The sequence below is a fragment of the Salmo salar genome, chromosome ssa02, assembly GCF_905237065.1.
Source record: "Salmo salar chromosome ssa02, Ssal_v3.1, whole genome shotgun sequence".
In the NCBI taxonomy this organism is placed as follows: Eukaryota; Metazoa; Chordata; class Actinopteri; order Salmoniformes; family Salmonidae; genus Salmo; species Salmo salar.
In genome coordinates, this window is record NC_059443.1 from 34,487,357 (window position 1) to 34,499,656 (window position 12,300).

Genomic DNA, 12,300 nt, shown 5'->3' on the forward strand with positions numbered 1-12,300 from the left:
AATGCACAACCAAAGAATTTCTGCACAAACTGTCAGAAACCGTCTCAGGGAAGCTCATATGCGTGCTCGTTGTCCTCACCAGGGTCTTGACCTGACTGCAGTTCGGCATCGCAACCAACTTCAGTGGGCAAATGCTCACCTTCGATAGCCACTGGCACACTGGAGAAGTGTGCTCTTCACGGATGAATCCCCATTTCAACTGTACCAGCAGATGGCGTCGTGTGGGCGAGCGGTTTGCTATTGTGAACAGAATTCCCCATGGTGGCAGTGGGGTTATGGTATAGGCAGGCATAAGCATCGAACACAATCGCATTTTATCGATGGTGATTTGAATGCACAGAGATACCATGACGAGATCCTGAGGCCCGTTGTCGTGCCATTCATCCGCCGCTATCACCTCATGTTTCAGCATGATAATGCACAGCCCCATGTCGCATGGATCTGTACACAATTCCTGAAATGTCCCAGGTCTTCCATGGCCTGCATACTCTCCAGACATGTCACCCATTGAGCATGTTTGGGATGCTCTGGAACGATGTGTACGGCAGCTTGTACCAGTTCCCGCCAATATCCAGCATCTTCACAATAGCCTGATCAGCTCTATGCTAAAGATGTCGTGCTACATGAGGCAAATAATGGTCACACCAGACACTGACTGGTTTTCTGATCCACGCCCCTACCATTTCTTTTAAGTTATCTGTGACCAACTGATGCATATATGTATTCCCAGTCATGTAAAATCCATAGAATAGGGCCTAATGAATTTGTTTCAATTGACTGATTTCCTTATATGAACTGTTACTCAGTAAAATCTTTGAAATTGTTCCATATTGCGTTTTTATATTTTTGTTCAGTGTACATACGTTTAACTGTAAGGCAATGATCATTTTGGCAGAGAGTGTAAATTTTAGTGCTTTGATAAGAATTTGCAATACTCAGTCCTGTAACTAATATTCAGACCCCACTGTCACTTGTTCTCCCATGTCGTCGCTCTCTCTCCCCCCCAGTTACCCCCTGCTGCGGCTGCCTCTGCCGGGGACCGGGCCGGTGGAGTTCACCACACGGGTCCGAGATTACACCGTCCCTTCCCATGAGCCCCAGGGAGACCTCGGCGAGCGGCCTGACTGGGTAAGACTCATGGTTAAAAGATCACCCCACTTACAATACCTACATGGCTTGACTGTTTACATGGTACATTTGCAACATCATGATCTTTAAAAATAAAATAACTAAGTACCATTTGGTACCAGGTAGTTACCAATTGAATTCTTTGAAATACCAACTGAAAAAGGGACTGTAAAATAACTAACTCATCTGCTTCTCTGCCATGTTTTTCAAAACCCTCTATGGCTCTGTTCCTCCAGTATCGGGGTCCTCCGGTGGCCTACATACAGCAGGTCCTGGTGAAGGCAGCTGTGTCTCCCTGGGACAGCACGCTGGTCCCTGTGGACGTGTTCCGCTCCCCACTGGGCCGCGTATTCAGCCTGCTGGAGGAGATCCGCAACCATGTACACAATGACGGGTATAGGACACTACACACGCACATCCACTGTCTCTCCCCCACCTTTAGCTTGCTCTATCTTAAAATGCGCCTTGACTTGACCGGACTTACCTCTCGTCTCTTTGCAGTTCTGGGGTCAGGAGCTTGGAGGCGCTCTGTCTGCAGGTGACGGACCTGTTGCCGGGGTTACGGCGTATGCAGACAGTGCTGCCGGAGCACGGTTGTCTGCTGGTCTCCCCTGGCAACTACTGGCAGAACCAGCGGGAGCTGTTTGACTCTGACCCCGACCTGCTGAAGACCGTCCACCAGCACGAACCCAAAGGACTGCACACCACCGCCACACTGAGAGGTAGAGAGGGGAGGAAGGGGGGAGGTAAATGGAGGGCAGAGCAGAGGAAGTATCTCTTTGGCTAATGCTCATTGATCCCCAACCAGAGCGTGTGAGCAGAGCCTCTCATCGCTAATGGTGTGGTGCTTGCCCTCCATGTCCTTTCCGCTAAAAACACGCTCCAAATTCGCTCCATTTATTAAAATCACAATTTAACCAACCACAATTTAACCGTTTATTTTTGTGACTACCTGGACCTACAAATCAAGTCAAATTGTATTTGTCACATGCGCTGAATACAACAGGTGTAGACCTTACAGTGAAATGCTTACTTACCAGCCCTTATTAACCAACTATGAGGTTTTAAGAAAAATAAGTGTTAAAGTATTTGCTAGTGAAAAATAACAAATAATTAAAGGGCAACAATAAAATAACAGTAGCGAGGCTTTATTTACTTATTTGTATTTTATTTAACTAGGCAAGTCGGTTAAGAACAAATTCTTATTTACATTGATGGCCTATATACAGGGGGTACCGGTAAAGAGTCAATGTGCGGGGGCACAGGTTGAGGTAATTGAGGTAATATGTACATGTAGGTACAGTTAAAGTGACTATGCATAGATAAACAGAGAGTAGCAGCAGCGTGGGGGTGGGGGGTTCAATGCAAATAGTCCGGATAGCCTTTTGACTTGGGGGTAGCAGCTGTTAAGAAGCCTTTTGGACCTAGACTTGGCACTCCGGTACCGTTTGCGGTGCGGTAGCTGAGAGAACAGTCTATGACTAAGGTGGCTGGAGTCTTTGGCAATTTTTAGGGCCTTCCTCTGACACCACCTGGTATAGAGGTCCTGGATGGCAGGAAGCTTGGCCCCAGTGATGTACTGGGCCGTATGCACTACACTCTGTAGTGCCTTGCGGGAGGTTGAGCAGTTGACATACCTGGCAGTGATGTAACCAGTCAGGATTCTCTCGATGGTGCAGCTGTAGAACATTTTGAGGATCTGAGGACCCATGCCAAATCTTTTAAGTCTCCGAGGGGGAATAGGGGTTGTCGTGCTCTCTTCATGACTGTCTTGGTGTGTTGGGATAATGATAGTCGTTGGTGATGTGGACACCAAGGAACTTGAAGATCTCAACCTGCTCCGCTAGAGCCCGGTCGATGAGAATGGGGACGTGCTCGGTCCTCCTTTTCCTGTAGTCCACAATCATCTTTGTCTTGAGCACGTTGAGGGAGAGGTTGTTGTCCTGGCACCACACTGCCAGGTCTTTGACCTCCTCCCTATAGGCTGTCTCATCGTTGTTGTCGGCAAACTTAATGATGGTGTTGGAGTCCTGCTTGGCCATGCAGTCATGGGTGAACAGGGAGTACAGGAGGGGACTGAGCACGCACCCCTGAGGGGCCCCTGTGTTGAGGATCAGCATGGATCAGATGTGTTGTTACCTCCCCTTACCACCTGGGGGTGGCCCATCAGGAAGTCCAAGATCCAGTTGCAGACGGAGGTGTTTAGTCCCAGGATCCTTAGCTTAGTGATGAGCTTTGAGGGCACTATGATGTACCAATTGTTTTTTTAAGTATTGAAACCAAACCATATGGATTTGAATGAAAGGTATTTGAATAAACATGTAAAGGTGAATGTAAGAAGCGAACATCATTTAAAATAGGCTACATGTCATATTAAACATCATATAAACACTCTAAATAGGTCAGGAGCCAGACAGGGAGCCTAAGAAGGAACGAAAATGAATTATTCAGGCTATTATTTCAAGGCTATAGCCTACAAAGAAATACATTGTGAAGCATTTGCGAATGCGACACTAGGCTGGTAGTGACATAAAGCACTCAGCATTTAAACAACATTTAGTTGTAGTAAATCATTATAGTCTGTAAATTGTACATTTAGGCTGTGACTTAGAATTAAATACAAATTAAATAAAAAATGCCTTTATTAGTCTGTCTACAGTGCCTTTTTAATAAATGTTTTGAATACACGGCAGTCCTTGGCTTCAGACTCATGCGATGGTGCCTGGAGAGCCGGTCAGCAGCGGAGAATATTCTCTCTGAGCTTGCAGAGCCACTGGGGATGATAAACACCCTTTAGGCCACTCTCGCCAGGCTGAGCTGAGATGTTTTAAAAATGTTCTATAGGTAGGCCTAAAGGTTTTTAGGCAAAATAACCCAATGAAAACGGAACGCTCCTTGAAAGTGGGAATGTAACGTTACCAGGCCTATTGGGCCAAAATATTTATGGCCTATTTTATAGATCTCTTTTAAGAGATCAGATTTTTTTGTTTATGAATACTTTGCTACAATGACACACTCGTTATCTACAAACCTTGTTCCTTTCTTTTAGCATGTGCATGTAGTAAGTATACTATCATGCTTTCGGGATACGTGTCTTTTCAGATTCCACAATGATTCTGTAGTTGTAGACTCGACATCACCACACTCCCTCTCTTGCTCTTGGTCTTCGTCTTTGTAAGTCACCTTGATTTTGCACCTGTGTGTTTTTATCAGTTTCTTTATTCAAATATTTAGTTAACTCCATAGCTGTAGCTAAAGCATGGGCGTATAGCAGCACACAAGTAGACTACAAATGCATGCTGGGCTGGACATGCCCTGAGCTCCTGAAGCGAGCGCTACTTTTTTGGAGCGAAATTAGAGCCGGGAAGATGGCCGACGCGCCAGCCTTTTGGGAATCTCGCTCCGTGCTCCAGTCAAATTGGGCACGCTCCTCACTGCTCACATACACTGGCCCCAACTAGTGTCAGGCAGACCGGTAATGCTGATATTGTTCAATGCTGTGTGTGTGTGTGTGTGTGTGTGTGTGTGTGTGTGTGTGTGTGTGTGTGTGTGTGTGTGTGTGTGTTAGACCTGCTGTTTGGCATCCCGGTGAAACACACAGGGGTGAGTCTGTACAGCAGGAAGAGGGTGGTCACCTACACCATCACCATGGTCCTGGGCAGCTACGACGCCAGGTTCCTGTCTAGCCTGCGGGCGCGTCTCCTCCAGCTGCACCCCTCGGTGAACTGCAGCCTGCGCGAGGACCACATGGTGCACGTGCACTTCAAGGAGGAGATAGGCATGGCCGAGCTCATCCCGCTGGTCACCACCTACATCATACTGTTCGCCTACATCTACTTCTCCACACGTAAGTCTCTGACTGGAGTCTGGGGGGCACGGGGGCATCTGGGCGCCACGGGGGCATCTCAATAGTCTAGAGGTTCACTTTATCTGCACTGATCTGGAAGAGTTGGCTTAGTTTTAATTAGTTAAAGATGCATCCTTCTTTCCATCCTTTCTTCCTTGAAGTAATGTGTCCCTTTACTAAGGCCGGTGGGGGAAATTGGTTTCAAATGAAATGCTGATGTCGACTTTCTTGCTTTGGGGGCCCCACGTTTTCTCTGGGATATTGTGCCCAGTCAAGGCCACAGAGCCAAGACCCAGATTAGTGTGTGTGTTTGACCGAGTCCTAGCCAAGGCTGTTCCTGTCTATTCCAGGGATAATCCCCTATACAGGAACACTGTAGTCCACCATAAGAATCTACCATGATAAGACTCACCAACAATATGCTGGCATACACACACACACGTGCAATCTGTACAGTACACAAACCGCATTTCAACTAAGAGCTGCATAAACTCTCATGCTCAGAGACATTCTTCTTTGTAGTTTGTGTGGCCTCTGTCTATGCTAACTCTTTCCTCCCAGTGTGTGTAGACTCTGTCTATGCTAACTCTTTCCTCCCAGTGTGTGTAGACTCTATGCTAACTCTTTCCTCCCAGTGTGTGTGGACTCTGTCTATGCTAACTCTTTCCTCCCAGTGTGTAGAGCCTCTATGCTAACTCTTTCCTCCCAGTGTGTGTAGACTCTGTCTATGCTAACTCTTTCCTCCCAGTGTGTGTAGACTCTGTCTATGCTAACTCTTTCCTCCCAGTGTGTGTAGACTCTGTCTATGCTAACTCTTTCCTCCCAGTGTGTGTGGACTCTGTCTATGCTAACTCTTTCCTCCCAGTGTGTGTAGACTCTGTCTATGCTAACTCTTTCTCCAGTGTGTAGCCTCTATGCTAACTCTTTCCTCCCAGTGTGTGTAGACTCTGTCTATGCTAACTCTTTCCTCCCAGTGTGTGTAGACTCTGTCTATGCTAACTCTTTCCTCCCAGTGTGTGTAGACTCTGTCTATGCTAACTCTTTCCTCCCAGTGTGTGTTGACTCTGTCTATGCTAACTCTTTCCTCCCAGTGTGTGTAGACTGTCTATGCGAACTCTTTCCTCCCAGTGTGTGTGGACTCTGTCTATGCTAACTCTTTCCTCCCAGTGTGTGTAGACTCTGTCTATGCTAACTCTTTCCTCCCAGTGTGTAGCCTCTATGCTAACTCTTTCCTCCCAGTGTGTGTAGACTCTGTCTATGCTAACTCTTTCCTCCCAGTGTGTGTAGACTCTGTCTATGCTAACTCTTTCCTCCCAGTGTGTAGCCTCTATGCTAACTCTTTTCTCCCAGTGTGTGTAGACTCTGTCTATGCTAACTCTTTCCTCCCAGTGTGTGTAGCCTCTATGCTAACTCTTTCCTCCCAGTGTGTGTAGCCTCTATGCTAACTCTTTCCTCCCAGTGTGTGTAGACTCTGTCTATGCTAACTCTTTTCTCCCAGTGTGTGTAGACTCTGTCTATGCTAACTCTTTTCTCCCAGTGTGTGTAGACTCTGTCTATGCTAACTCTATTTTTTCCTCGTTCCAGGTAAAATTGACATGGTGAAGTCAAAATGGGGCTTGGCGCTGGCTGCCGTGGTAACGGTGCTCAGCTCTCTGCTTATGTCTGTGGGGCTCTGCACCCTGTTTGGCCTGACGCCCACACTCAATGGAGGGTAAGAAACACACACACACACCAAAAGCATGCCCACACACTTACTAACTCACACAAACTCTCACCCTAAAATCCCCTGACCCTCTCTTGCTCATTGATCTGTATGGATTACTGTGAGACTACAGATGTTAATGTACAGTGAGTGACAGGGGACTGTGTTACCAAGGGCAACAGATGTGGACTTAAAGGGGAGGAGGGATTCTTAAGAGGGCTGGGATAGATATTGATGTGGCGTACCTGGCCAATCACACCCAGCTTATTGGAATGTAGAGGATGGCATGACCATCTCACGCCATCCAAATCTCACCAACCATCAACCAAGATTCCAGGGTCCACACGCACATAGACCTACATACCCACTGTTGTGCATATTGACACAATGGCCACATACACATGTGTTTTAGTCTTTATCTTCTGTGGGGTAGTTTTGTTGCGTACTGACCTCCAACCCTTATCTTCACGTGTAATGATGGCATATCTCTGGTTTACTGTCCGTCAAACCTTATCTGCCTTCAATCGGCCCTTCTCTTTCTTGTCTACTAAATGTCCAACTTTCTATTTTTAACCTGTTTCTTATTTGTACGACAAACATAATGACGACAATCAAGTCAATCAAATTGAAAAACCTGACCTCTCTCCCACCCTAACATCCAAACTTGCATTTGTCACCTGATCCACAAATAGGTACTGAGAGCACTGGTTACTCAAATGAGATTATGAAGTATTATTCACAACAGCCTTGTAATCATGTTGTCTCTCTGTCAGTGAGATCTTCCCTTATCTGGTGGTGGTGATAGGGCTGGAGAACGTCCTGGTTCTCACCAAGTCTGTGGTGTCCACCCCTGTTGACCTGGAGGTCAAACTACGCATCGCTCAGGGTAAGAGAGTGTGTGTGGGTTGGTTCTTCTATCCTTGTGGGGACCTAAAATAAGTCCCCACAAGGATAGTAAAACAAGGAAAATTCTTCTTTGTGGGGACATTTCCCATGGCCCCATGAGGACAAAGGATATTTTCAGGTTAGAATTAGGGTAAGGGGGCCTCCTGAGTGGCGCAGCGGTTTAAGGCACTACATCGTGCTTGAGACATCGCTACAGACCAGGGTTCGACCGCTGACTTCGGTCACCATTTCCTTGTTTCCTCCGACATATTGGTGCGGCTGGCTTTCGGGTTAAGCGAGCAGTGTGTCAAGAAGCAGTGAGGATTGGTAGGGTTGTGTTTTGGAGGATGCACGCTCTCGACCTTCGCCTCTCCCGAGTCCATATGTGAGTTGCAGTGACGGGACAAGACTAACTACCAGTTGGATATCACAAAATTGGGGATAGAAAGGGGTCAAAAGTACCATAACAAATATATTTTTTTTTCCCTAACCCTAAACCTAACCTGTAACAAAATAGGATTTGGAATGGACATTAATTTTAGGTCCCCACGAGGATAGAAGAACAAAGTGTGTGTGTGTGTGTGTGTGTGTGTGTGTGTGTGTGTGTGTGTGTGTGTGTGTGTGTGTGTGTGTGTGTGTGTGTGTGTGTGTGTGAAATCCAAGCATTTGTTAATGTGGTATTGTGTTGTCCCTCTACAGGCCTTAGTAATGAGAGCTGGTCTATCATGAAGAACATGGCCACAGAGCTGTGCATCGTCCTCATAGGATATTTCACCCTGGTGCCCGCTATCCAGGTAACACACACACACCAATCTATCACACACACTTTCATTCACATAGACAGAGTAGAGCATACTGCCACACAACATGCACACACCCACTTCTACTGTGTGTGTTATGAGCGGCCTGCTGTTTATTTCTGTGTTTCCAGGAGTTCTGTCTGTTTGCTGTGGTGGGTCTGGTGTCTGACTTCTTCCTTCAGATGTTTTTCTTCACCACAGTTCTTTCCATTGACATCCGACGCATGGAGGTGAACACACACACACATACACACACACACTGTCAACAGTGCTTTCCTTAGTAGTTTACAGCATGGAGGTGAGGTCATAGACACACACACACACATTTGCCACGTGAAGGTGAGGTCTCTTGAGACATGAGTCATTTCTTCAGTCTACAGTGCTCTTTAAAATATTGACATTCTCTTTATCCACCTTGTTCCCCTGTTAGTCATATACACATGCATACTCTAACAGTAATCCATACACATGTACTCAATACTTGTACTCTCATACGTGTTGCACACTCCCACATGCCCGCGCACCCTGAAACTGTCCTCTCACACACAGTTGGCCGATCTGAACCGGCGTCTTCCGGCCGAGGCGGGGATGCCCCTTCCCAAACCGGGCCCCCTGCGCCCTCGGGAGGCGCCTCCTCCCCCACGGCCCTCGCCCCACACCATCACCCTGCAGACGCCCGCCTTCAGGAACCTGCGTCTGCCCAAGAGGCTCCGTGTGGTCTACTTCCTGGCCCGCACGCGTCTGGCCCAGCGCTTCATCATGGTGAGACTGGCTGGAGGCACTTCCTGAAAAGACCGTTTAAGTTAGGGTTGCACGATTATTTTGCAAAATGCACAGGCTTTTCAGAAATTAGGATTGAAGACTCCCGATTTCCTGCTTATTCCCGTCTGATTCCGGGATTCTTCCAACTGGATTTTCCCGGAATTTTGCAACCCTAGTTTCACTTAGTCCAGTGTTAACAAATGCTTGTGTGAAAGGAGGGTGAGTTAGCACTGGGATAAGAACATGCAGTGTGAAAAAGCCTTGAGGGCCTTGTCTCAAGGCCTTTTAACAGAGAGTCTACCTGTTGAGTGTTTTACGGTCTGTCTCGTCTGTCAGTATGTGTCCGTCTCTGTATGACTGTCTGAACGTTTACAGTACTTCCTTGAAGTAGTCCTCTGCATGCGTTGACATGTCCCTCTATCCCTGTATTGTTGTAGGTGGGTACAGTGATCTGGATTGGCATCCTGGCCTACACGGACCCCGCTGGCCTCCGTACCTACCTGGCAGCCCAGGTGTCTGAACAGAGCCCCCTGGGGGAGGGTGGGGCCGGGGGTCTGCCCCCCCACCTGGGAGTAGCCCCAGTCTTCCCTGGACCAGGAGGGGACCCCGCCAGCACCCTCAGTGTCCTCCCTGCCCCCGCTGAACCCACCCCGCTTCCGGAGAACCAGTCCCAGGGCCACCATGGGGCCCCCAGGGAAGGAGTACCCCACCAGGCCCAGGCCCCACCTCTGGTGCCCCAGATCAGCTGGGGGGCGGAGGATGAGGAGGGCTGGAGGAAGCTGTCTTTCAGACACTGGCCCTCGCTCTTCAGCTACTATAATATTACTCTGGCAAAGAGGTAGGTCAGGGGAGTTGGAATGAGTTACTGGATGTGTGTTTTTATCGGAGGTGTGTGTTTTTATCGGAGGTGTGTGTCACTGTTGACCCTACTTACCATGCTTTTGGGTTAGGGTGAATTCATTGTTTAATGTTAGGAAATGTCATGTTACCTTTCTGTCCCACAGATACATCAGCATCCTGCCTGTCATCCCCGTCACATTCCACCTGAGCCCCCGGGAGGCCATCGAGACACGTCACCCCCAGGACACACGCCACCCCCCGCCGCCCAGCCTCAAAACTAACGACCTGCCCGCAGACCTCACGCTCTACAAGTCAGTACCGACATACTCACACACACACCAAACTCTATATCTAACGCCTTCAAACTACAGATTGACTAATATTCCCCCTACCACAATCCATGCACTTCATGTTTTTCAAATAAACACACACACACACACACACACACACACACACACACACACACACACACACACACACACACACACACCCATGCACAGTGCACACCACTTCAAAGTCCATGCTAATGCTCTTGTGCAGGCAAAAGATCAACGTTATAGTGAACGATTATGGCTTCAAGGCCAAGAGATTCAGTGATACTCCACACAGTCCAAACCCACATCTCACACAGTGTAGGCTTGAATTTGTCCCACGTGGGGTTGCAAAATTCTGGAAACTTTCAATAAATTCCCTGGTTTTACCCCAAATCCTGGTTGGAGGATTCCTGGAATCAGGAAGGAATAAGCAGGAAATCCTGGTTGGAGGATTCCTGGAATCAGGAAGGAATAAGCAGGAAATCCTGGTTGGAGGATTCCTGGAATCAGGAAGGAATAAGCAGGAAATCCTGGTTGGAGGATTCCTGGAATCAGGAAGGAAGAAGCAGGAAATCCTGGTTGGAGGATTCCTGGAATCAGGAAGGAAGAAGCAGGAAATCCTGGTTGGAGGATTCCTGGAATCAGGAAGGAATAAGCAGGAAATCCTGGTTGGAGGATTCCTGGAATCAGGAAGGAATAAGCAGGAAATCCTGGTTGGAGGATTCCTGGAATCAGGAAGGAATAAGCAGGAAATCCGGAACCGTCCAACCAGGATTTGCAACGCTAGTCCCACACCTCTCTCTTCTTCCTCTCTTTCTAACCTTGCAAACGAAGCACGGCCAAACAGTCTGTCACCGTGTCGATGGTTATCTCAAAAAAGGTAGGAAGAAAGAAAATCGTTTTTTCTCTTATCTCTATAGTTGAGTTGACTGGATATTGGGCGAGGTTGGTTTTGCATCGGTGCCCCCACCCACCCGGGGCACAGGGCCATGCAAAATTAACTCCCTCACTGACTCACAGACTTTGGTCCTGTCTACCGGCTCATCTGATTGGCTGTCAGGTTACTCGTAAGATGTCCGTGGGTTGATGATGTCATGGTGGAGTGGGTAATGGTTGGTGTGGTTTTTGGACTGAGTGAAACGGCCTCTCAACTGTGTTTTCCCTAGTAGGCGGCAAAGGTTCCTCAAAGTAACAGGCAGTACGGCCAACGTCAATGTTTCTATTAGAACAAGCAGAATTATGCAGCGGGGTGCTGTGCTGCTTGAGAAGTGAGGGTGGGAATATTGTTTTCAAAGACCACCGGTGTTTTTACTGCAGTGTGCTACATCCTTGACCAAAAGCATATTAAAATGGATCCAACTTTGGAACTGTGTCCACTGTGATGTGTAACACCAGGGAGGTGTTTCATTGGAAGTGGGCGGTTTGAATCATATTCATCAGGTCATGGTCATCTGTGAAACCCAGATCAGTGTTCACGGGTTCATATCTGAGAGAAAGGCCACAGTGGTGAAGGTCATCTCTGAAACACAGGTCAGTGTTCACGGGTTCATATCTGAGAGAAAGGCCACAGTGGTGAAGGTCATCTGTGAAACCCAGATCAGTGTTCACGGTTCATATCTGAGAGAAAGGCCACAGTGGTGAAGGTCATCTGTGAAACCCAGATCAGTGTTCACGGTTCATATCTGAGAGAAAGGCCACAGTGGTGAAGGTCATCTGTGAAACCCAGATCAGTGTTCACGGTTCATATCTGAGAGAAAGGCCACAGTGGTGAAGGTCATCTGTGAAACCCAGATCAGTGTTCACGGTTCATATCTGAGAGAAAGGCCACAGTGGTGAAGGTCATCTGTGAAACCCAGATCAGTGTTCACGGTTCATATCTGAGAGAAAGGCCACAGTGGTGAAGGTCATCTGTGAAACCCAGATCAGTGTTCACGGGTTCATATCTGAGAGAAAGGCCACAGTGGTGAAGGTCATCTCTGAAACACAGGCCAGGCACGGATGGAGATTTATCTATTACAATCT

General features: G+C 47.8%; 1 protein-coding gene across 6 annotated transcripts in view; it reads left to right on the forward strand.

Moving 5' to 3' along the window:
• LOC106581016 (sterol regulatory element-binding protein cleavage-activating protein) overlaps positions 1–12,300 on the forward strand; it is a 29,232-nt gene that overhangs the window by 9,569 nt on the left and 7,363 nt on the right. For all 6 annotated transcript variants that reach the window (XM_014162694.2, XM_014162682.2, XM_045702893.1 and 3 more), the window contains 11 exons: positions 1,008–1,128; positions 1,365–1,522; positions 1,630–1,850; positions 4,697–4,975; positions 6,560–6,686; positions 7,451–7,563; positions 8,262–8,356; positions 8,494–8,592; positions 8,912–9,124; positions 9,562–9,962; positions 10,129–10,275. In XM_014162694.2, coding sequence (XP_014018169.2) covers positions 1,008–1,128; positions 1,365–1,522; positions 1,630–1,850; positions 4,697–4,975; positions 6,560–6,686; positions 7,451–7,563; positions 8,262–8,356; positions 8,494–8,592; positions 8,912–9,124; positions 9,562–9,962; positions 10,129–10,275 — 1,974 coding nt within the window. The remainder of the gene's footprint in view (positions 1–1,007; positions 1,129–1,364; positions 1,523–1,629; positions 1,851–4,696; positions 4,976–6,559; positions 6,687–7,450; positions 7,564–8,261; positions 8,357–8,493; positions 8,593–8,911; positions 9,125–9,561; positions 9,963–10,128; positions 10,276–12,300) is intronic.